A 26087-nucleotide genomic window follows, 5' to 3' on the forward strand; every position below is an offset into this window, starting at 1 on the left:
AGAATTCTATCTAAGCAGTCATACGTGGATTTAAAGTCCACTTTCTCTGAAGTAACTGGAAAACTTATATGAATTTCAATTTCAGTAGGACCTGCATTTTTGAATACAGATTCATGCAAATTTATACTGATAGCCACATAATGCTTCGGAAAAGTTTAAAGCAAGAGAAAAATGGCATCTCAGCAGTACGTCAACAAAGGAATAGCTTTATTGTATATATAAATCAACACATGTAGTCTCTGTGTACCTACTGTTCTGCATACTCTGTGTATAAAACCACACATGCTCTGCCCCAATTTTAAGGGCACTGCAGTTTTGTCACAGAATAATTTTCCCTATGGCATAATGCACTGAAAATCTTGTAATAAGAAAAGCGCTAATACGTCTCTGTACAGCAAGAATCTTTGTGACTGGTATCTAGAGTATAATTAGCTCTGATTACATGCAATGGGCGTCTTAACATCCTCCCACTGTTTTTTAGTTTGACACCATGCAGAATTAAACCAGTCAAGTCTAAGGCAGAGACGTCTGGAACACTTTGGAAATCCTGACTCGCTTTTATCATCGGTAAACCAGTCAAAAGAGCCTCTTTTTACCTGAAAATTTTAACTTCAACCGTTTCCAGTGTAGGGCTGAGCGTTTCTCAAAACAATGACCGAGCTTCACGCGGGATGTGCACCGCTTTTGCGTTTGGGCCGTTTTAGCGAAAACTACCTTGCTGGCGGGCGGCCCACCGCCTCACGCCGTTACTACTTGAGCAAACCAGCCCCGGCTTCCCTCGGAGCTCGTACCACGGCGGGCACCCCTGGAAAGGCTCGGTACCGTCTTTTGCAGGCACCGTGCGCCGGCGGGAACCTCCTGAGGACTCCCTACGGCAGCGGCGATACCAGTACCCGAAGACCCGGCGTGGGGAGAGAAGGATTTACCTCAGCGGCAGCGGCGGCGGCCCGGGGGTGGCTGAGGGAGACTTGTAAACGGCCGTTGCGCCTCCCCCTCACCTCCCTCCGGGCCGGAGACGGCCTTTGGGCGGGCGGAGGTGGAAGGGGGCGGGCGGGGTAGGGGTGTGTGTGAGGGGAGAGGCGTCTCCTCCTCTCCGGAGCGCCCGCTGCGGTAGGCGGCTGCTCCTCTCCTCCGCGGCTCGCCCCCTCCGCCTCAGTAACGATGCTGTCCTAGCGAGGGATGATGACAGGGAGAGGAGAGGGGCAGAGCCGCCGCCGCTGCTGCTGCTGCCGGGAGCCCTGTCTCTTGCTCGCCTCCCCGGCACTTCTCGGCTGCCGGGCTGCGCATCGCGCCGCCTTCCTGACGGGCGGCAGGAGGAGAGGGCGGAGGGGCGGCGGTGGTTTTATGGTGAGGGATTTGTCCTCTCCAGGTGCTCTGTCCCCCGCCGGGCAGGGCTTTCCTCCTCCTCCACCTCCTCCTGCCGCCTTCCCCGTCACACGCGGCCGGCCGGGAGCGGGAGCAGCCGCCTCCGCCGTCACCGCCGCCTGAGGGGACCCTGACCATGTCGAGCAAGAGCAGGAAGAGCAAGGAACAGGGGAGAGTGACCTTCCCCCCGCAGCAGGAGGAGGAGGAGGAGGAGGAGGGGGCAGAGGAAGAGGAGCAGCAGCGCCGGCGCCGCGGCTGGAGAGGCGTCAATGGGGGACCGGAGCCCCCTCCGCCACCTCAGAGAGCCGTTAAAACCCTCCGGGAGCCCTACGGCTACTACCCGCCCCCCCCTTTTGCCAGCACCATGTAAGTCGGGCCCGGGGAGCTGTGTGGGGGGGCGAAGAGGGTGCCGGCCGGTAACTTTCCCCGAGCAGCCTGTCCCCGGCAAGTTGTGGCGTTTCGGTCCCGGGGAGAACCGCCGGCTGCCGGTCGCCCCGTTCCGTCCCGCCGACCCGGGCCCCGCGGCGGGAGCGCAGCCCGCCCGGCCTGGCAGCAAACGGGTGTGACCGGTGGCAGCGAGCGGGAGACGGGGCCGAGTTTGCGGCGGTTGAGGTGCGGAGACTTCGGAGAAAGTGTCTTGAGGGGATGGTCCGGTCGCTACCTGCCCTCGGCCCCCCCCCTCCCCGGCTCTTTCTCCTCCCCAACCCCTCGGCTTTGCTCCTTCAGAGTGAGGCGGGGGCAGCACGTAGCAGAAGGCATGCAGGTGTGCCGGGGCATAAGAGATTTCATCTCTTTCTTTCTTCTTTCCTTGTTTGGTTTTTTTTTTTTCACCTAATTATTGGCTCAGCTAAGGTTTGGAGAACCCAATCCACCCTTTTGTACTAGGAGTGCTAATGCAGCCCTTTTATGTTTTTTTAAAATCTAGGCTGTGATAAAACCAGACTCCCCACAGAAATCTAGGACACCTGTGCAGAAAAGCCTCCATTCTTGAGATGCATCTTACCCTGTTTGATGTTGTCTTCAGAAATTTCAGTTTGTTGGTTTTCAAGATCCGATCATATATATATATATATATGTATGTATAAATACTGACGATGGCTAGTCTTACTGTAAGAGAAATTCAGTTTTAGTAATAGGGCTGTTAACTTTCTTTTCTCTGACTTACAAAATATAGGTTGTCTGTGACTTATTCACTTATTTTTATAACACTGTAGTTTAGATAGACTTACTTCTGAGGATTACTTGAGTACTTTGTATGTTCAGGACAATATTTAGTTCTTAATTGAATATTTTAATTAACAGATGACAAACACTTTAGTTTGAGTTATAACATATTCAGCATTTATAGAAGAAGCCTTAATTAAAATCACCCTAGAGACAACTGTAAAGTACAGAAATTATTAGAGTAGTGCTTAGAATGGGATAACCACAAATAAAAATGTTTTTTACCATCCCAGTGCAGAAATTCTTCACAAGTACCCTGTACCAAGCAACTCAGACTTCAAGTGAGGGAGTCTTTCATACGTCTTTAGCTGTCTGGAAGTTAGTTGCGCTTAAGTTGTTTGTCTAGGCTCCCTCTGTAGTTGATGGGATGAGAGAGGAAATAGCAGTGGGCAAGGCAGTGTAATCATTTATCTTCTTTCTTGAGGTGCCTTGTGTTTCTCCATTCACCATAAAAAGAGCCTAGAGGATTAGTTCAGACTCGGATGCTTTATTTTTAGACAGTTGAAGCTAGCTCAGATGAATTGTAAGCTATGAGTCCTAAACTTCTGGATCCCTTTTAGGTTAGTGTTCTCCTAGAACTATTGGCATATTTCTTTCTTTAAGAAATGGGTATTATGCCACCAGGGATTAATAATGGGAGTTCCGTTTGCACAGCTGTAGGCACTTGAGCCTGGAGTGAGCTCCGACTGTTGGAATAGCTTCCTGGTATATAATTCTTGTGATCCTGTCTTGGGAGTCTATGACAGCAGTGATTGCAAGCCACTGTCCAGTGGACTGACAAAAGGGCTGACGTTAGTCAATGTAATAGGAGTGTATTGAACTGACAGGGCATCGAGGAAAAACCCACAACTACCATTTCCCCTGTTATGTGCCCATGGTCATCCTTGGCATAGCAGTGGGATTCTTCTTCTAGAGTAACATTTTGTGTTTGCTGCTAATGCCTAAAATCATAACGTATGTTAATGAAATAAATATGAGTATCAGTTTGCTCACAATGCGCTCGGACTGACGCACATAAGGCTTTAAGAGTGCACAAAGTGAGTATGAGAGTCCTTGACTGCAAGAATTTGTGGTCTAAATATTCAGTACTGACAAACAGTGCAAGGGGGAAAGAGGCAGGAAGATGTGAAGTAGTTTGCACAAGAAGATGCACTTAGTTGGTATTTGAAATGTCTTTGCTCTGAAAGCTGTAACCTGTGCAAGGTGCCTGTCAATGTACAGCTGGCTCCCTCCTGTGTCAAATATTGCTGGAAAAAGTAATTAACCTCAGAGTCTCACTAAGGTTGCAGACTGGATGTAATACTTGTTTCACAGGGTACTATATGTCCCAGTGGGAAAAATGTGGACAAAACCTGTAAATTAAATGTGCGGGCATCGGATGCCTGATTTCCTGAGTTTCTCTGAAAATCGTAGCTTAGTTTCCGGAGTGGAATGACAGAACACAAATAAAGGACTGACTGTAAAAGAAGCTTTAAAATTCTTTGTTGCTGCAGCCCTGTTAACTTGGTTCTGTCCCGGTGAGATGTTTGCCTTTTTCTGTGTGTGTATAGATGCGCTCCAGTCATCAAAATATAGTCCTGTTTTTTTCCCACAGGAATTCAGATGGTTGATGTTTTCTGTGAGGAGTTAGTGAAGAGTACTGGTAGGAAAAAGCTCTGCATAGTTTGTGGGGTGGGAGCAGAAGGAACAAACTAAGTGTGCGTACACCTCCTCCTGATATCTCATTGTGATTTGCTCCATTTTTTTGACTAATGCTTTCCAGTTTGGAGCCAGAACTTCTGTGAGCTGACATGAGGGCATTTTGGATGATGGATTGTGTCATTTCAGACCAGTGGGAGAGTATAGACCTGAGTCAGAGCTTGCAGCTGGCCTGATTTATGTTCTGCTGTTCAGCTGAATTAGCCTCCCTCTTCTGGAAAGCCCAGGCAGTAGTTCACAGAAGGGAGAAGGAAGCTCTCATTTAATAGATTTTAGATTTAGTGCAGGGATTCCCAAATTGTGTGGAACATGCGCAAGCTTCTGTGCAAACATACATTAATGTGACACTATTTTTACTGGTGAAGAAACAAATTTACCAGCAGCCTCTTCTGGCCCATAGCTGTAGCAGAGCTTGGAGGGATGGCAAAGCCTTCATTTGGGAGAGGGAGTGAGGCTGGGGGGATTGCCCCTCTAACACTGCCTGTGGCCCTGCACAGAGCCAGGAGCTGCTACCTCACATGGAACGGCACAGTCTTTTCCTGTGATGGTAACAAAGCAAACATTGGAGAATGCTTAGTTTAAGAGGTCTCAGGAGTCATGAGCTAAAATGCTGCTCATATGTATGTGCATGTCTGAGCACTTACTTTTGTAAGGCAATTCTTATTCTTTAATTTTAAAACTGGGACCTCAGAGGTTACTTTTGGCAGAACAAGAGGCACAATCCGCATCTTGCGTGCGGCCGACTCCAGTGTTGTTGCTTTTAAATGTGCGTGTGCGTCGCTGTTTCCGTGATGTACTCATCTGATCTGTCTATAATCACTGGACTGCATTTCCTTTTCAGGGCTAGAATGGAATCAAGATCACTAATGTTGTACTGCAGTTTAGCAGGGGTAAACTGCTTGTAAATTGTTGAGGCCATCTTTTATTGCATTTAATAGTTCAAGGAGAATAACAGCCTGTTCTTCAGTACAAATGTTAGAAAATTGCTTTATGGATCTGGGAAGGCCCAGAACAAAACCTCTGTGTCTCCAGCTTCTCTGTTTTTCTTTTAAAATTGCTTATGCAGTTTGCAGTGTTAAAAAAGAGACTTAGAAACAAGATTATAAATCTTTTTAATGTCTGTTGATGAGGTAATGAACAGGAGAACACCAGGAATTCTCAGGTCAACTGTTTGCCCCACATTTCTGTCCTTCTGCTACAATTCTGGAAGTTTGACCATGAAAGGGGATAGGTAGGCTAACAGTAGAAATCTGTAATTGAAACAGTCCGTGGTAGAAGCAGAGGAATCATCATGCAGTCCTTTGCAGTTGTTGTGCTGCTCAAATTTCTAGCCTTGTACGTAGGAGTAACCTTGTCCAGGTAACAATATGATGCGATATAAGATCATAGTAAATTTGAGGCATGCAAAACATAAGAGACAAGTGGCCATTGCTTGTTTAGTGGGAATTTTTTAAAAATATTTTTTATTGCACATATGAAGGTCATACATTTTACATGAAAATATTTAAGGTAAACAGAAATATGTTACAACGTAGGACAGGTCTTTGTGTCTTATGGCATTACCTGGTATGTAACGAACCGGTTAGTTGTTCAGAGTGTACATAACATTGCTGTATCTGAAAGCTTCTGATACTTATCATTAGGTAAAGGTCTTGAAAGGTGGTATACTCATTTAGGAGCCGTGGCCTCACTAATGTGAGGGTTCTGCTGCAAAGCTGAAATGGAGGTGTCCTGCTTTCATATTATTCAACAAGGGGCTGACTTAAGGTCTTGTCACGTCTTGGTTAATTGTTCATTGTAGTGAGTTATGTTCATTTACAGCTATTGCTGAAGTTACTGAGAGTTTGCTGAAGTAGGAAGCAATGAACTAGACTTAAGCTGGAAAATGGCTAATGGTAGCAGTATAGTTAGGAAATAAAACTCATAACTTGAGACCATCCTTGTTTTATACTGATGAATGAATGATTCTGAAGGTGGTTGCACAGTTTCTGAAATTCTTCCTTCTTGCCAGTGAAGCTTTTTGATTCCTCGAAACAGCTGCCTAACTGGTGCATGCTTAGGGCCAAGTGAAATGTGTCCAGATTTCAGAGGCTTGAGGCTTTGTAGACCCCTTGACCATTTGTCTGCTGTGAAATGTGAAAAATAGTTCTGGAAAAAATGGAGGGGCTCAGCTGCTGATCCATGTCGGCAAGAGAGGACTGAATTCTGTCATCGCACCTTCCTGCCATGTACCACGTAGTGTAATTATGCAACCCTTGTACTAGGACTAGAACTTACTTAATGTTGTGGTCTATCTCTGCTGAAGAATTAACATAAAATAATTGGGCGTTTTTCTTGCTTGGTGTTCTTGTGGATTTTTTGCCATGCATTCCACAGTTTTTTTATTTTTTTGTGTTCTTTCAACTATTGGAAGTGGTTGGGAAGAGAAGTATCATGATTTCCATTTCTCCTTCCCTCTTTTAATGCAAGTTTTCAGCTCTTTATGGAGACAAGGTTGAGAATATGAACTTTAAAGGCTTTAGGAAATAGAACACAAATAATTAATGCACACTTAGTTCTATTTTAATAATTTTTAAGCCAGTCTAATGACATTTGGAGATGTGACTTGAGATTTTGTTGTTTTGATTTTCAGTTGGCAAATATTACATATAAAATGTGCTGAAAATAGTTAAGTAGTTAAAACTAAAATTGTAACCGTTTTCTTCATGCTTTGGGATAACTTAAAAACCTTAGATATAAGAACAGGAGAGCAGAAAATGGAATAGGAGACCTTGTACCTGATGCTTCTTGCATGCAGTACTCTGACCAGAGCTGCACTGGCTTCAAGGTCTTTGAATTTGGTAAGGGAAGAGGGGAAGAAGAGAGGAGAGAGGTATGGATGAACCTGGTGGTCTTTTGGCTGTGTGGTGCTGTACAAGATTTTTTTGCTTTTTAATTTTTTGGGAGGTCTTGACAATATTTTAGTCATTAAAATACCAAGCAACTTTCATCTTTATTTTGAGAAGATACTGCAGTCACTTCAAATACCTAATTTCTGTCACAAGATTTGTAGCTAAGGATATCATCCTTATTGGGAAGATATTCTAATGCAACACCTTTGCAAGGATATATCTCTTTTTACAGAAGTCAGATGAGTCACCTCTGTCAGACAGTGAGTTTTGAAAGATAGATAGATAAAACAGAAAATAAGTGTCATATTTCAAAATAATCCAAAAAATTAAACTGAATATATAGGGGAAAATGTATTGTTATGTATTTCATAAAAGATAAATGAGATTCAGGATGGCAGTTTAGAGTCGTCTTAAATCAAGGAGTCAGCATGAGTCAATTTGTTCTATGTCTTTTTTACTTTTTTAATACCCATACTTTTTTTTTTTCCTCAGAACATTACAGTAAACAACTACATTTCTGTAGCTGTATGTTTTTAGATGTGGAGGAAGAATAGAAACGTAACAGCTTACCAGACAATAAGATCTTGTTTAAAAGGTAACTGTGAAAAGACAGTATTTCTGGTTTTACTTCTGACTTTGTTGGAGAATAAGGTAGTAGCATACTGTGGCTGTTCACCACATGCACTCTAGGCTCAAATCTTTATATCTGAGTACTCGCAAATGTGAAAGATGCCTGAGCTTTAAGACTTTTAAATCAATTCTGTGTTTAACAGAGTCACAAATCCTCTCTGGTATGCAGCCTTTTTCATAGACTTAAAGAAGGTGGTACAGAAGTGGGGGAAAAAATGGATCCTGTCACGTTTGGCAAAGCAGTTTTGGCACGTATTTCAAAAAGTAAATACCAGTTAGCATTGCTTATACTGCAGTGCCACCCAGGTCATTTCTGGTAGTCCAGAAATACCAACCACAGATGAAAATGTAAAAAGATCAAATGCTTCATCCCAGGAGAGACCTACCCTGGGTAATGAGTATTATAATCTCTTCACTTGGTCTGCAGTGGAACTGCCCATTTGTGTTAACTGAAATGTTTGGAGCATGGACTAGCTTTTATGATATTTGTAGCTGTGATAAAGCGATTAAGATTTTATGTTTTGCTGAATTTATTACAACTGCTGCAGATAGCTGGAAGGCCAGACATAGTCTTATAACCTGAATGGAATTAGTTATGCCCAATGAAAACCATTAGGGCTGACATTGCTGCATATGGAGAAATCCAGTCATGTCAACAGGCATATTTTGTGCAGTGGTAATATAGCTCAGCTCATTGTTGAAAGATCTCACACACACACACCAAAAAACCCACCTGCATTTAACAGGCTGTCACTCTGGTTGTGGATTTGAAGCTGCAGCAATTAGGATACGCAGATTTTGAAGCTGCCCGTGCAGGTTCCACTATGTACACGTAAATGCATAGTCTTTGTGCGCATCAAAGGTGCGTGTGGTGTTTTTCCCTTGGTTCTGTCCTTTCACAGACTGACGGGGTTTGCTTAAAAAGGGGTGTTTAATATTTTGTTTTGCCCTCCGCATTCGTTACATGGACCCACATCTCTCCTAATGCACATTACCTGGCTTTTGTAGTGAGGGTAGAAGGATTAATTTAATCTTCAGTATTTCTTTCTGGCATTTTACTCTTGTATCTGAGTTTTTGCTGAAGTGAATAAATTAATTTTCACAATGCTCCTGTAAAATGGGAGCCAACTGTTCTTTTTCTGTAGATGAGGAACAGAGGCACATAGGACTTAAGGACCAAATTTGAAATTTATAAGGCCTGTTTGTCTCTATGTAGCATATATATGTAGTGTTATATGTATTCAGAGCACACCCTCCATTAACTCATATATTGTTTATCAGCTGCACTGGTGTCTCTGCCCATCAAATCAGCTCAGGTGATCTCTATCCCTTGAGCTAATGGATTAACTGATAGCAGCTGGAGGCTGTCTTTCTCAGTATTGACCTGGACTAGAGAAGAAATGGAGACAGCTGATGGGTTTCACATTTATTTGCAGATGGTAGTGCAGGAAGGTTATGGTATCCCAAGTACCTTTTCAGGCCTTTGGCCTCTGGTCTGGCAGGCACAAGTGCTTCTGTTCTTCCCCCAGCTGTGACCACTTTAGCCTGATCCCATTTTTATTCTGTTGTTTCAGACCTTGCCAGGCAGTTGTTTCCTGCTGTTGTTTTCTCCAGCTAGGTAGTGTCTGCTCCTCAATGTCTTGTCTTAGGTCCATTTTCTTTGCAACTCCTAGTCTCGCTTTTCTGAACCTCCTCTCTAGTTTCCTTACCTAGCTCAATCCAGCTCAGCATCTGATCTGTCTGTTCTCTCAGCCCATTCCTGTTTGTTCCCTACTGCTCTTGGCCAGTATCTTCACTGGTTTATAATTCCAATTTCTGTGTTTTCTGACTTAGCTTGCTCATGCTTTCTTTTCTCCTGTTCCCCTTATCTTTTCTCCCTCTTTCTGCTTTTGCATCCAGTTTTTGAGGGGATTTCACAGCCTCCTCTTTCCTAAACAATCTCGCTTCCCTAGACCCAGGTTTCCTCTTTCCAGTGCAGCCTGCCATCCCAATTTTCATTTTCATTCAGAAGCTCTTTGACTTTCCCATTTTTCTTGATTGTATTACAAGAATGTGTGAGGGCTTTTAAAAAAATATATACACTCATGTAATCACTAATATTAGATAGCTTCTTCCTTTCAGCTCCTGGAATGATAGATGTATAACAGAAATGGGCCCAACAGAACCCACGGTATTGCCAAAGTCCAGCTGGAGAGCTGGTCCCAGTCTATACTGGATCATGCCCCATGTCTGGAATCTGTGAGCAGTTTAGTTACTAGCATCTAGAAAGTCTGATGAACATGCATGAACTGTTTTTGATTTGTGGGTAGTATCTTCCAGATTTGGTTAATGTTTCTGGTAGTAATGCTAGAAGGCATGAGATCAGGGTTCACTGCGTATTGCTTGGCAAGACATCAGGAAGAAAACTTGTTTTCACCTCTCATTTATGTGAACTACAATACAGTAAGCATAAATATTGCCTTCCTTAAACCATCAGCTTGAATGCCTATGGTAGACAGCATTAATTACTACTGCAAGTAGTATAGTAGATGTGTTTTCGGTTTATATATGTATTGAAGTGAATTGGGAGGGATTTCTGAAGAAAAGTGATGTCTTACATAAAGTAAAAAAAAAAAAAAAAATCTTGACCGTGCTAACAAAACAGAAATGGCCTGTGGCATTGAACCTGTAAGTGCCTTTAGACTGCAGGCAAGCAAGCATGAAGGCAGAAAGATCACGATAAAGAATACTTCTTGTCAATAGATGGGCAAATGACAAGTGGCAAAAGTCATTATTTTTGTGGCCACAGGAGAAGTGGAAACTGCAAATAACCAACATAGTGAAATTCTGTTACCTTTTTGTTTTCTCATTAGGTACATTGAAGAAAGTCCATCTTTGAGACGTATGACTATGATGAGGGAAAAGGGAAGGCGACAGGCCATTAGGGGCCCAGCATTCATGTTCAACAACAGGGGCACCAGTCTTACGGCTGAAGAAGAGCGCTTTCTAGATGCAGCAGAGTATGGGAACATACCTGTGGTGCGCAAAATGCTGGAGGAGTCAAAAACACTGAATGTCAACTGTGTTGACTACATGGGCCAAAACGCCTTGCAGCTTGCTGTAGGGAATGAACATTTGGAAGTGACAGAACTTCTGTTAAAAAAAGAGAACTTGGCACGGATTGGAGATGCCCTGCTGCTTGCAATCAGCAAGGGCTACATTAGGATAGTGGAAGCAATTTTGAATCATCCTGGGTTTTCAGTAAACAAGCGACTGACTCTGAGCCCTTGTGAGCAGGAGCTCCAGGATGATGATTTTTATTCCTATGATGAAGATGGTACCCGCTTTTCTCCAGATATCACTCCCATAATTTTAGCTGCCCACTGCCAAAAATACGAAGTTGTGCACATGCTGTTGATGAAAGGAGCAAGGATAGAAAGACCTCATGATTATTTCTGTAAATGTAATGACTGTACAGAGAAGCAAAAGCATGATTCTTTCAGTCACTCTAGGTCAAGAATAAATGCATACAAAGGACTGGCTAGTCCGGCTTATCTGTCCCTCTCCAGTGAAGATCCAGTACTTACTGCTCTAGAACTCAGCAATGAACTTGCCAAGTTGGCCAACATTGAAAAAGAATTCAAGGTAATGGTGTTTTCCTGTTTCTCTCTGTTATTGTTTTAAAGTTGCTGGTACTTCGTGATGTCCTTAGATGCTTGAAATTATTTCCTGTGTCTTTACTTTTTCAATTGCAAATGCTTTCATTATATTTATTAAATGTCTCTTCTGTTCTTGATTTTGAGTTTTCAATACATAAGCCTTCAAAAAAGAATTTTTAATGAAATTGCTTTTGCACCTACTGTGTATGGAGAAGATTGGAAACAGGGGCAGTGTGTATTCTGATAACCTTGCAGCTGATGGAAAACAATTTTGGTTGCTGTAGCAGACAAAGATCATCTTTAATTACAGGTGCTGAGTAATGTAAGTGCAAAAAGCAGAAACGTTATGCTTTTCTTGAGCATACTGCAGCATTGACCTTATTCTCTCCTTTTTTATTCATACTAATTTTGAATGATGTTTCCAAATTGTTAAGAATACAGAAAGTGGGTTTTTTTGATGCACCTTTTAGAAATGTCACTTGTTCAAAACCAGCTATTAGGCTGATAACAAATGTAGGTCCTGTTATCTGTTTTTGAGCTGTATCTCATTTAGTATGTCAGTGTCCTGACTTTTTAATATATTTCAGCTTCTCTATCAGACAATTAGTGACTTAGTTAACTGTTGTCCAGTGCTTTTTTTAATGATTTTGCAGTTCTGTTGAATACTTTGAAAAGTACAGTAACCTTCCCTCTTGCCCGCCCCGCTCCCCCTGAACTAAACCCCACAAAAAATCAAACCACAGTACTCTGCGTGTAATAAGAAAAGCTCAGCTTGGGGAATGACAGATTGTTCTCGGTGAGTAGTGATATTAACAGCATTGCATCTAGTTTTAACAAAAAAATCTAATGGGGTTCTGCAAGGTCAGTGTTGGATACCATTTGTTTGTTTAATATCTTCATAAATGAACTGAGAGAGGCAAAAGATGTGTTAACTTTTCAAACAACAGCAAGCATTGCTAATGCTGTGGAGTACTCAGAAGAAATATGCAACAACCTGGAGAAATATAGACAGAAATTAATAAAGTGAACTTTACGAGAAGAGGAAGAAACAGTTTTAGACCTCTGAGAAATAATAGCTGCAGATATAGCTAAGTGAGTTAAAATATAATTTAAAAATAAGGTTTTGGTGCTGAGAAGGATTCAAGTATTATACAATGCACTAATAAAGTGTAAAAGTCAGCTTAAACCTTTCCTCTCCTTCCTTTGTTGAAGGAACCCTCTCATACCCTGCTGTGTATTGTGTAATCTGGCAAAAGGATTGAGTACTTCCTCAACGTATTTATTCAACAGAGTATAGGAAGAATGTCAGATTTTTCTTTTTCCTCTGCTGAAAAAGTACTGAACTGGGAAAGCTCCTTGTGAACATTAAATTGAAGAATTAGAGAATTTTATCACATGTGCAGAGCCTGTTGGCTTGTGTGCTTCAGACAATGCATTACAGTTAATGTGCCTCATTTAGGGACCATTATAGAAGGTTAAATCTCTGATGTGTATAACTCAGTCCTGTTTGTCATTGATTCCTTTCAACTAGGCCAACAATGTGAGAGCCACAGGGTCACCAGAATCGTGTGCTCAAGATGGAGATTATGGGTTTTCTGAATAACACTTAGGTGGTTGTGGATACCAACTTTTTTTTTTTTTCTTCCCTTCTTTTTTTCCTTTTTTCTCCTGCAGTTTCTTGGAGAGAACTTTTCTTTTGGGTTGGCACCTTAGAAACTCTACCATCCATCTTTTTTCTTTGTGATACTGCATACAAATTTTGTTGTTATACCTGCATTCAGAAACACTGGTGGGCTTAGGGACTCAATTTCAGTGCTACGCAGCTCCCTAGGAATCCAAAATACAGTCTGTGCCACCAAAAGCTAAATTAAGGCAAGCTGTGTCATGTTTATGTAAGGAGAGAATGTAGATGATTAGAACTGAATAGAAAAATTTCAGTAAAAATAGAAATTCATGGGAAGCTCCCATATCATAGGTACTAATACCATGAATACAAATTTCATCAGAAAAAAAAATAGCTTGAAATTTTGGAGGAGAATAAACAATGTTTTTTCATTGTACTTCTCATTTCAAACCAGAAGTTAAAACAATTACTTTTTGAAATGTTAAATTGTCACAGAATAAAATATTCTGGCTTTCAATTTTTTTCCCTTTTTTTTTTTTTAATGTTTCCCTTTTTCTCACCTGTTTAGGCTCTATTCATTGATATTTTGGGATGCCTAAGAACCCAAGAAATGCACTATTTTCACAGATTTCAGTATTTTTGGATAGAGCTTATATGGCTTCTAACCTTGCCAGGTGTATAAGATCATTCAGTTTTGGCACCTACAGTAGAAATTGTTCCTGGCTCCTTGCTAGAATGGAAATTCCAGCTTCTCATCAACGTCAGAATGTTCCAGTGAAATAATTATTCTCCTCATTGACCTCACATCTATCTCTTTTCCTTCTGATTCTGATGTGTCTCAGGGCATTCTTTCTGTTTTTACCAAGCCTGGTAGGAGAGTTGCTTGTTTTCCTCTGGCATCGATGGTTGGCTGCCCTTCCTGGGGGGAAGGGGTAGTGGAAGAGGGAGGGAGGGAAGAGGAAAATGAGGAGGCAAGGAATTTTTTAGCATCCTAGCATCCTGGACATTAAATCAAGTCCAGGAAGGGCTGTAATTGTACGGCTGACAAAAAGACTGTATTCCACTGGGGCTGTGGGCAGGTATGATGGGGCTGCTCGTGGCACGGATGTAATACAAGATGCTCCACTGAGAGCTGTAGAGGTAGATCGAGGAGAAAGCAAGCAGCACTTCTGTGTCTAACAGAAGCCTATTGTGAGAGCTTGCCACGTTTGATGTAAGTCCAATGTGTAATTGTCTGTTCAGTGCTTTCTTTTCTATAGGTATGTCATCTGAACGTGTTTTGCTAATAACTGCGTCCTTTGTCATGTCCCAGAGGAGAAGGCTTCTAGTCTGACATTCGCACTCCCTGTGAGGCAGAATGACTGATAAACTTCTGGTGCACTCTCCTTTAGGATCATCACTGGAAATGCTTAAGTATTGCAATCAAATTCAATCTACAGCACAACACTGAGCAGAATTGTTTCAGGGTAAAGAAAAATGGACAAAACAGTTCATGTCCCACAAAAAAATGGACAAATGTGTTTAAAGGGACTTCTGATGATATTCATGATTTATTCTTAGTATTTGAGGTACATGAAAGCCCATAGCATTTCCTGTGCACGCTCACAGCAATGCATTTACTGGATGTGGAGCACTCGTACAGAAAATACTTTTCTAGGTGGTTTTCCCACAGAGAGAGAGAATATAGGGTGAACCTGTTTAAAAACACCTGAGGGCAAAGCTTCCTAGTAAATGCTTGCTAAATAGAACCTTACATCTTTTGCATATGCAAAGTCCAGTCTGCCTTTATCACTTATGATTTACACTAACAAATTCTGATGTTTTGTGCAAACCTGAGTTTGCACAAGTGTATTAGAAATGTGGGAAGGTGGCTTAGGACATTCGTTCATGAAAGTCAGTTCCCCGTGAGTATTAAAAAAACTTACTAATTACACTGATTTTTAATTTTTTAATTTCCCCTTCAGAAGTAAGGAGAAAGGATTCAAAGAAACCAGTGAACGCTCATTTTTCCTGGAAGATAAAAGACATGTAGCCAAAAATAAGTACTGAAAATGAGTAAAAATAGATGGGGAAACTGGAGCCCTCAAGACCATTTCACTCTACTTTCATTTTCAAGCTTCCTTACTTCCTGCTTCTTTGTGAAATCCTTGTTCCAAGCTCCTGTTGCTCCTTTTGTTCTTCTTCATCTGTTTTATTGTAGTTTCTTCTGGCACTGTTACTTTGCATCCACTTGTCGTCTTCTCTTCTTCCCCTATTTTGTTCTATTCAGTTCCCTCTTTGGATTTCATTTTTAATTGTCTCACTTCTAAGTGCTCACCTAATTTTCTTTTTTTTTTTTTCCCCCTCTCTACCTTCCTCCCTTTAGGTTCTCTATTGCATTTTCTAATCCTGGTAAAGCATGGCTGGCTTGTTTGAACATGCTGGTGATTCCTCTTTTAGGTCTGGAAACCAGCTAAGGGAACAGCAGAGGTTATCAGTGCCTGGCTGTCAGAGGAGCAAGGCATCATTTCAGTGGCCAGTATAGCAGCACATCATCCCTGTGGCCAGGGTGGGAACTACAGTATTTCTCTGACCTTCCTTGGTGATCTAGTCCCCATTCCAGGACTTGACAGCAGAATGTCAGATGATGTCAGAAACTTCAGTTTGTTTTATCTGAGTCAACTGCTACCAAATTGTAAAAAAATCCTTCACTCTTCCATACCTACTGCTATCACACCAAATTTCGGTCTCTTAAAGCAGCTGATTAGATTCTGTCCTGGCAGGTTGTTAGGGGTGTTTTATATGTAGTAGAGATAATTAGAAAGAAAGCAGCATTGTTGATGAAGTTCTGTGTCTAAGATGCAAAACCAGAATTCTGCTTCACTCTGGGCTTCTTCACCAATTTTGTTATTTGTAAAGGCTTTTATAACCAATGCACCTGATCAGAAAGCATTTTCAAAGCTTATCAAATCTGCTGGTTCAATTCTTTCTGTTGTTGAAAAGGACAAAACCTGTTAAATTAGAAAAAGTTATGGAGTGGTGTTCTACTGGCATCTGTCTTTATGAGTGGTTAGAGATCTCTGAGGCATACTGCATTGTACCTGATAGACTGCCTAGGGAAGCTCAGTCTGGAACTATCTTGTCTTAATGTAAAAAAGTGTTCATTACCATAGTTGGAGAATTATGTTTTCCAATCCCAGTAGAACCACAAAATACTTTGCAATACAAATATTCCCAATTTTTATGGTTTCTTGTTCTTCTATTTTTAGCAGACCCTGGCTGCTGTGGGTTACTAAAGTTAATTGATGTTTACCCTCCTCCCTGAGAACTTTAAAACTGTTACTGAACAGTGATGGGAGAATGTCTAGCAGTCAGAACAGCTGATGGAACGATGGGGTACCATAGAAAAAAGCAGGACAAGGTAGCTAAAAAGCCACATGATAGTCTCTGTATACAAGCTTTCAACTAAATACTGTCCTGTGTAAGCAAGCTCATTTCTACCAGTGAAAATTGCGCCAGCTGATACAGTGTCAGAATTTGGTCCATCATAGCAAGGATCAAAAAGATCATAGTCCCGCTTTATATAGGATAAATCCCTGTTCCTAGCTTTGCTAAAAGCTCCTACTGAAACCAACGGAAGATGTGGACGTGCATCTAAAAGCGGAATCTGTCACTGTTCCAAGTAAATTTACATAGTGTTATCTCAGCTGAACTAACAAAGAGTGTTCAAGCTTGATCTACGTTAGGTCCAACTTTTAAAAGGACAGGGCCCAGATCCATAATCATTAGTGTAATTACGTGCTTGATTTGCATCTACAGTTCCTGCAGTTATATATGCAAACTGACTATATATGTGATCTCAAAATGGCCATTTAATACATAATACTCAACATAAATCTATGATTGCATATAATATGTGTGAACTAGTTATGCAGTTGTGCAGAGTCACAAAACTGTGGTGCTTACAGGAATGTGGCTCTCATAATAGAAAACAGATACATACGTTTTGTTTGGCTGCATGTGATTGCTCGATGCAAATTTTTAAAATCTTAAAAAATTAAAAATCTTATGGGTGGAATCCGCTGAAGATTTCTTGTTCATATGCTTCATTCTTTGCACACAGATTGATATGTTCTTTGCAAATTCTGGATGAACATACAAGGTAGTCTTTAATGTTGTGAGTGAGAAGAGAATATACAGAGTTGGGCAGGCTGAGATCCAACATTAATGTGTGCCAAGGTCCTCCAAAACTGCTTGTGAGACACAGTTCTGCAATTCCAGTCATCATCAATTGTCCATTATGTACCAATGTCAGCTACGGTATCTGTGAAATGCAGAATACAGGCTGATATTTTTGATGTTACATAAATGTCTGTTACCATTAATTTTTTGGAGAGGTACAATTTAAGATGATATAGCTAGTGAAACTGGTTGAGTTAGGTTGTGAATTAATTGAAGAAGCACTTTGTTGATCAAGGAAGCAGAGTTCCTGTATTATGACAAAAATAGGCAAAGAACCTCACTGTATAAGTAGGTCTATTGGTGCCTTACTCTGTTTGGTGTACCCCTGAAGAGTAGCTTTATGTTGATGAATCGGCAACTTGCACAGTATGTCGCAGGGCTTTTCAAACATGGATGCTTCACATGGGGAGTTCTGGGTAGTCTTGTTTAGGAGATGGAAGAGATGAGTGATCTGGTGGCTTCATTTATATCTTCTCAAGAGTAAGCAGAGGTGTATGTGGATGACTGAGACCACAGATTCTGTTTTTTGCTATTCACACAATGCCCTGGAGGTAGAAGATTGAGAATTGGGTCCCATGGTTGCAATGTGGGTAGTGTTTGTCTATTTAATTCTGTAAAGCAATCAGATAGACTGAGATGAATTTGATTTGCTAATACATAAGTAAGTAAAGACCTGGAGAGAGAAATCTGACAAGTTTTCCTAGCATGAGATTCAACACCTGAGTCAGATAACAATGCACATACTGGTTTTCAGTTCTTGTAACAGCATTTGTAAGTAATGTAGCCTGTATTTAATCCTTAAATTTGACAGCATTAAACTTAATCTGTCATATCTTTAATTTTATCTGGCAATAAGCATAAATTCTATAAGCAAGTGGTCTATCCACCTATCAAGAAACACATAGCACTGTTAATTTTTCAGTAAAAATGTAGGTAACTTGTGTAGTAGGCAAATAGTCCATGCAAAGCAGTCTGTCCTTCAGGAACCAGCAAGGCTATTCGCAGAGTGGATGGGTGTATTTTTCGGGATACCAGTTAATACAGTGTGAGCTGTGAGGGCAGGAGCTTTGCACCCTCTGCCAGGATCAGTCAGGAGCTCTCACACACTTGTGGGAATGAGTCTCCACCCATGAGAGAACAGAGAAAGGAAACAATCTGTAGTCCATTGAAACAGCAGTCTTCATGTGATGATACCGTAATCACAATTTGTCCCCCTTTTACCAAAGGTGATTTTACACCACTTTGACATTTGTAGGCAATGTTTCACAACTGTAACTGCCTGTGAAAACATGTTCTTCTTGCTTAGTTTGTACTAATCAAGAAAAGTGTGTCGATCTTTTGTTGTAACTGTGTGTGTGACTATAGCAGAAACTTACTTGAATGTTTACATTTTATGAACCTGATGCTACGCTGTACTTGTACACTTGCATGTGTGAGAGACTTGGTTATAGCTTAAACACAAGGAAACAGATTTTCCTGTCTTTTATTTTGGAAGTTCTTAAGGAGTAACTTCTTGGTAATGTAACTTTTGATACTACATTTCTGTGTTATTTTGAGGAAAAAGAGAATACTTAAATGGTAAAGAAAATGGAGTGAACCTTTAGCAAGAGTAATTTGTTATTTCCTAACTATAAGAAGTCCACTATTTCTCCTTCTCCACAGTTAGCAAAGGAATGAGAAAAGACATTGTAAATGAAGCCACTACCCTTAACTGGACAGCCCGTATTCATGCTTGCAGGGAAAAAATTTGGGTTGTGATATGTTACAAAGCACTTCAGATGGTTTTGTATTACTCAACTGTATTAAACCTTAATGAGATTTCACCTTTGAGCATAGGATAAATAGAAATAATACTAAAACAAAGACTTTCTTGTAAAGTTATAAGTGCCTGCAAATTCAAGTGAGAAAGAATGTAGTTTCTCTTTTAATTGCATAGTACTACTACTGAAGTTAGTGAAGTTAGTGTATCCTCCTGTGTGCTGCAAATAGCAGATTTACAGCTACTTTACAGTGTTAAAGAAAAATCAATTACCAGTCTTATTCCTGTTGAATTAATACTACATGAAATTAATATCATGTTTTTTGCTCAGCCATCTCAGTAAATGACTTTCTTTACCTGTAGTGGAATGTGTAAGCAGCTCTTGCTTGAAATTCTGTTGTGAAAACAATATAAACAGTGTTAAGAACATAGGTCTTCAGTAAACTGAAGGCACGGTATTGTTTTTGGCTTTACTAGAGTTGTCTTTAGTCTCTACTTTGTCTCATCTTCTTTTTGTATTGTCTTACCTATTTGTGCTTTGCTTAGTATCCTTTACAAGCCTGACTTCTAGCAGTTTATACTTGCAGTTCATGGCCTCTATGATGAAACTTTCCTTCTTGACTAGACTGTCAAGAAAGACTGTTCCCTTTTGTCTTCTTGAAGACTGCTATTCTAGCCACCATTCTGGAGTCTTCCTCTGCAAGGTTTTTATTTTTGTAGGATCTGATGTCTAATCACCTTCACATCTTTTACTTAAAAGCCTTCTCTGCATTTGGACCTCCATGCTTATAAGTACGTTTCACTCCCTTGACTAGCTTTCTTACAAGACTTTGCCTTTTTAAAAGTCCTACATCTTAGCCATACATATGCTTGCTTATCCTTTCACTGAATTTAATCACGCATCCCAGGATTATTTTTATAATTGGCTATTCTGTACTGTTCTCCTTGGTTGGTTACCAAAACCAAATCTAAAAATAACCTTACATCCTGCTGGTTCTCTGACAACTGAATTAATTTGCCATCTATGACCAAAGGAAATAACTGGGTCCTGTTTAGGTCTATGATTAGGACTGGCTGTTTCCAAGTCTGCATCTGGGATGTTAGTCTTCCATAATAACACAATTCCTAGTAGTATTTGTTTGTCTCCAGTAATGTTTCATTTTGATTCGTATCTGAATCTGACCTATGGGATTGATAGCTGAATCTTGCTGTTATCCTATGCAGCCGCTTTTCCCATCTTTTCCCAAAACAATTTGCAATTACTGGGAGCACGTTAGTTTCTCTATCCCATTTTATAGATGCTAAGTTGAAAATTTAACAAAACTAGCAATACAAGGAGGTAAAAGTTACTTAGGCAAGGGGGAAAAAGTGAGGGTTTCAGGAAAAAAATTGAGATTAAGTGAGAAAATTATGAGGGCAGAAGCAGTAAGGAAACATTTTTGAGAAGGCAGGAACCACAAAGGAAAAATCTGTACCCCCCAAAAGTGATTTTAAAAAAGGTAGTGCCTGAAAATGAACAGTAAACACCCGAAAATGGAGAAGACAAAGGACTCAGACTAGTCTTTTGGTGGCCTAGTGGGAGGAAAAAAATGAAGAAAAGCTGTGGAGTAATTGAAAAAGAAGGCTATGCTATTTTCAGTTAGGCACTGAAACACTTGATGCAACAGGGTAGAACTGGCAGGTTCAATCAAGTTTTCTCCTCCAACTGTAGCCTCATGCAAGGAAATCAGAGGCTGTATCTCAGATAAAGAAGTCCTAGAAATCTCGCTGAGAGAACATGGACACATAAATGAAGACCAAGGTTTCTACTGAAGTAGATATCAGGTAAGAACTTATAGGTAATGTCACAGAAGTGGTGGAAGATGTGTACAAGTGTAAACAAAAGCACAAGCAAAGATTCACATGTGCATACTTAAGATAACAGAGTTATCGTAAAATTTTGAAATGTAGCCACGGATGTTTTGTCAGAAGAGAGAGATTATTAGATAGATGGAAATCTTTCCGATGTCAACATATACGAGCAACTGAGAAGTTTAAAGGTAGCACCTCAAAGATTGACGTAAACTTGCTTGTAAGGAGGCAGCAAAAAGAGTAAGGATGAAGAGCATGAAGCTTGTGAGCAGCATGCCAGACATAAGGTATGAACATAGAGAAAAGCAGTGCCACTGCACCTTAGATGCAGTAGTTTAATAGCTGCACAGAAAGGATCACAGCACATGGGCAAAACTCAGGACATGGTCCCAAAGTGTTGAAGGAAGCTGAGGAAAGGTAGAAAGAGTAAGGACCAGCAAAATGTAGTTATTTTTCAACGTGACACAGTAAGACTTCAAAGCTATAGTCAACAAGCTGCAAGTTGGAAACAGCCAATGATACTGTGCAAAAATGGAAGTAGTGAGGAAGAAAAAGAAGTGCTTTACTAAAAGCACTCTTAAAGGAGGAGGGGCAATGTTTTTAATAACAGAAAACAATTGTTGGCTTTATATACTTTCAGAAGGTAATGCAACCAGAGCTGTTGACTCCAGCAGTAATGGAAGGGAAAGCTGATGGAGTGAGAATAAACAAGATGGAGATTAAACTAATAGGTGATTTTTGGAAAAGGAATGGTTTGTGACAGGTACAGGGAAGTGAAGGAGAGAGGGAGAGGAGGGGATAGGTCAACAGAGCTCTTAAATAAAAGGATTGAGGTTTTAAGAAATGTCTCTCTGTAGTTCAGCTGTGTTGTCAGTGGAAAGGTTGTCTCTTGGAGGATGACTCGGGAGCCTACTATCTTTGAACTGTCCTTTGAAGAAGCTGGTTTCCATGTTGCCTATACAAGAAATTTGGGGTATTTGTGCACAAGACTGGTGTTCAAGTTCATGCCACAGTTATTCTATGCAGTTGCTTTGTAACCCACTGTACACATTGCTGGGGGTGAAGCAGTTCCAAGGATAAGTGGCAAGCAAAGCGAGGAAGTCAATACGGTATACATCAGAGTAAAGAGTAAGCAGCCATTTTAGCAGCGTAGAAAGAGCAGAAATACATTCATAGCCTGGGAGGCAACCCTGTAAGAATTATTTCATTAATTGTCTGCAAAGTTTTTGCAAGAGTGAGGTTAGTATTTCAAGAGTTCTGGTCCTGGTTTGTTCATGCAATTCTTATTTCTCCATTCAACTTCCCCTTGCTGCCCATCTGGGTTATATTCATCATGCTCTGAGATAATATTCCCATGCTCTGTTAAACAGCTGTCATAATCTTCTGTTCAAGTGGCTGCCTTGTGTCAGAGAAGAGATGATTCTGCTGTACAGAAATTCCATAATGATCTGCTGCTAACTTGACGTAGTATGTGAAAGACAAACACTATTAATTTTTAGCAGCTTGTATGGGTTCCTTTTTCCTTGCTATTGACTCTTAAGCATGTTCATCACAGGCCATTTTCTCTAACACTTCTTTTTCAGAATGACTATCGCAAGCTGTCTATGCAGTGCAAGGATTTTGTGGTTGGCGTTCTTGATCTCTGCCGAGACTCGGAAGAAGTGGAGGCCATTCTGAATGGGGATTTAAACTCTGAGCCAGTTGAAGCACAGAGACACAGAGCATCACTGAGCCGTGTGAAGCTGGCCATTAAGTATGAAGTCAAAAAGGTAACTTCTCATAGCCAGTGCTTTCAGACAGTGTGATAGGAACACAGTGTCATCTCATTATTCCACAGGCGTTATGAACCGGTGGTCAGATGCATTAATGAGACATAGTGTGTGTAATCAAGATTCTCACAAGGCAGAAGCTGGCAGAAGGGGACTACAGTGAAGGAGTTTAGTTTAATCTACTTTCCACAGCTGAGAATTGGCAGGAGATTTTAATGACAAATCAGCTGTGCTAGCAAGCTTATACACAGTTGGTCAGATCTTCCTCCTGATTAAGCCAAAAGAAGAGATTTCAGTGGAGCCAGATTTTCACTCATTGAAGGTGGTAAGGATGTGTCTTCCTGCCAGTGTGTGTGATAATATCTAATCCAAAGAGAAGGCTGTATTTGTGAAAGTGTTGGTTTCAACCAAGTAAAAGAACTGGTTTGTTCATTATTTCTTTTTATTACTTTTGCTTTCTAACTTAAGTAACTTAATTGGGCAACTAAATTCTGGGAAGTAAGTCTTGCAGCTTTCTACTAGTGTTCCTATCATCACATAGGCTTGGGGTTTTTTTGTTGGTGGTGTTTTTTGGGTTTTTTTTTGTTTCTGTTTTTTTTTTTTTTCCAAAAAAAGGTCTTGCTTTTACTACTTTGAAAAAGAGAACATCTAAGTTGTCATTAAGTATATAATTTTTTAATTTATTTAAAAATACAACAGTAAATCAAACAGCTCATCTGCAACTGTGTGGGTTGTAGTGAGAAATTCTACATGATTTACTGTGTGGGTTCCTTTAAAAAATAGTTCAAATTCAGTCCTGAAAACGTATGGAATATATTTGTGGCTAGTTAATCAGTTCATGTCAGTTCTTCATCTTTGTACCTGTATTTATCAGTGTTTTGTGAAGTGCAATGTGTTTTCAGTTGATGCCTCTCAAAGTAATTTTTAATGAACAGTTATTTTGTGAATGAATGTGTTGAAAAATGGAGCTGTGTATCACACATCTGACATAATGCATATCCATTTATCGTAGCAGTTTTCAATATATAGCTATGTTGTTCTTTTCAAGATCCCGCTACCCTAGCACAGAAAATAGTTAATACTGTGTCCTACTGTGAGAGGACTCAAGAAATACTGCAATGCCTATGTATTATTTACAGCTACCTATTTACGAGGTTAGCATCATTTCCATTCTTAACAGCCATTATAGTTTCATTATCTCTGCAAGAAGTCTTGTGTCTTTCAGAATAAATAACACTGTATTCTGTGGCCACCTGTTGAGCCCCAATCTGCCATATAAAATTAATTTTAAGCAACCTGACAGAAAACTGGGAAATGTTGGTGTTTATGTCCCCAAAAGATAGTTAACAAAAATTGTAAACGCAGATCCCAAACAGCAAATTGTTGTTTCCAATATAGAATTGGTCTACAGCAGATAAATACATATTAATTAACAAAATTCAAGTTAAATATATACAAGTATTAAATTAATTAAAAAGAATGGAACAGGGAAAGAAAGTACATAAACATGTTATCATATCTAAATAAAATATGAATTCTTTATGCTGTTGCATATTAATGTGTACCAAACCTTTGCTAAGACTCGTGTGTCAGCTTTCTTGCTGAAGACTCTGGTTTTCTTCCAAGAGGTCGTTGTCACTGATTAAATTCATTGCTGAGCAAAGGGCCACACAGGTCTGTTAGGAATAACAAAAACCTACATAGTGCAAAAAAAGGCAATTCCATGTAGCACACTTCTTCTCTTCTCTTGCAAGAGATTAATTATTTGTAGATAAACTCAAAGTTTTGACTCCAATTCATGACAAATACAGTTCAGAACCTACAAGACTAACGATCTTGGTGGAAAGAAATAAATAGATGGTGCAGAGTTGTTACCATATTCTTACATGTGCTGTTCCCTGTAAATGGCTGTTCCAGAGGGGATGACAAGGACTGAGGCAGGAAATGTCTCTGCCATGGTGGTCCTTTGGTGCTGGGATCAGCTCCATTACAGCAGTGGCAGATTATAGCGATATTCTGACTGTAGAACAGATTCAGAACTCCACATGGGATGCTTTTAACCCTGTGACTGTAGGAAGACGATGAGGATGTGGCTTATGTTTCTTAGCTTTCAGTATTTATAGCTGCACTTCTGGGTCAGCTACGTTAAGGTCAGTTCACGGTTGCCAGACAGATAGTACAGCCAAACAGAACTGCAGGTCCCTGGAATGGTTAATGAGCTGCATGCCCTTTTCAGAGGGAGGAGAGACAGGAAAAGCTATGACAAGTGAGCAAATGTGCTCAGAAGTTCATTGCTAGGGAAATGGAGTTTTTAATTCTATTAGTAATGAAACTCTCGCACTTAATACCCTAGGCACTGCATTAAAGTGTAACCCATTGGGTAAACAGGATGTGAGTTTGAAGCTACAGTTCAGACTGAAACTGCAGCCCCAATAGTGAAGGACTAAGGGAATTAACAAGAAAAACTAGTTAGAACAAGTAGTCTTGCTCTGTATGCTGAATTGCTGCTGCAAGTAGTGCTTTTAGTATTGTATCTTAACTCTGTCTTTAGGTTGCCAACAAAATTTCAGAGAAGTTGGTGACGCTGGGCCAAGTTCTGCAGTTCTTGCTGAGATAAAAATCAGAGTGGAGTTTCCAAGTGAAATCAGTAAGAGTTTGAGTAAAATCACAGCATTTAGTTTTCAAACACTGAAGTTTCAAATTGGCAGATAAGAAAGAAGATTCAAAATTCTCTTTGTATGTTGTGTGTTTGTGTATCAGAGTGTGCCAGGATCTGTTTCTGCAATGTCTAAACTCATTCATTAGGATGTTAGGAATAAACAACATTATAATCACTCCCAGTAATACAGAAAAATATTTACATACTGATGAGTTGGTTCATGGTCATGAAACTGAGTGTATCTGAAGTGTTACAGTCAATTATGCCTGGAAGAGCAGCTAAGTTAAAATCGGTATTATTTTTTTAGTGACCAGATACTGTCCCCATGCATCGTTGTTCACTGGGGTTTGGACTGGATCCTAAAATATTAGATAAATGTGATAATAAGATCAACATGTAATGAAAAGTAAGAAGCTGCATGAAAAGTAGGATGAGAGAAGAGAAATGCAGAAGGAACAAGGTTGTAGGATGATGTGATTGGTAGGTGAAATATGATGTGAACCTACTGTCCTTGGAGGAGATGAAGCTGGTGGGGAGACAGATATACTGGGCTGGGGGAACACAGAAGAGGCTGCAGTTCCTGAAAATAACATAATCATAAATTCAAATATTTCAGCAGAGCCAGAGAGAAGGATGAATTTCAGAGCTTATATGGATGAGGCAAGTGACATGAGTTGCTCTGAGGGCTTCAAAGTGGTGCATATTGTGCAGGTGCCAACAGTTAAATAAGTGCTAAGATCTTCTCAAGGGCCCTTAGA

General features: G+C 40.4%; 1 protein-coding gene across 1 annotated transcript in view; it reads left to right on the forward strand.

Moving 5' to 3' along the window:
- The first annotated feature begins 1061 nt into the window (after positions 1–1061).
- Positions 1062–26087, forward strand: part of TRPC3 (transient receptor potential cation channel subfamily C member 3) — a 46085-nt gene continuing 21059 nt past the window's right edge. Inside the window, exons 1-3 of the mRNA XM_069798597.1 lie at positions 1062–1731; positions 10661–11432; positions 22485–22670. Of these exons, the coding sequence (XP_069654698.1) occupies positions 1502–1731; positions 10661–11432; positions 22485–22670 (1188 nt within the window). The 5' untranslated portion in view covers positions 1062–1501. The remainder of the gene's footprint in view (positions 1732–10660; positions 11433–22484; positions 22671–26087) is intronic.

Source organism: Haliaeetus albicilla, chromosome 1, assembly GCF_947461875.1.
Source record: "Haliaeetus albicilla chromosome 1, bHalAlb1.1, whole genome shotgun sequence".
Taxonomy (NCBI): Eukaryota; Metazoa; Chordata; class Aves; order Accipitriformes; family Accipitridae; genus Haliaeetus; species Haliaeetus albicilla.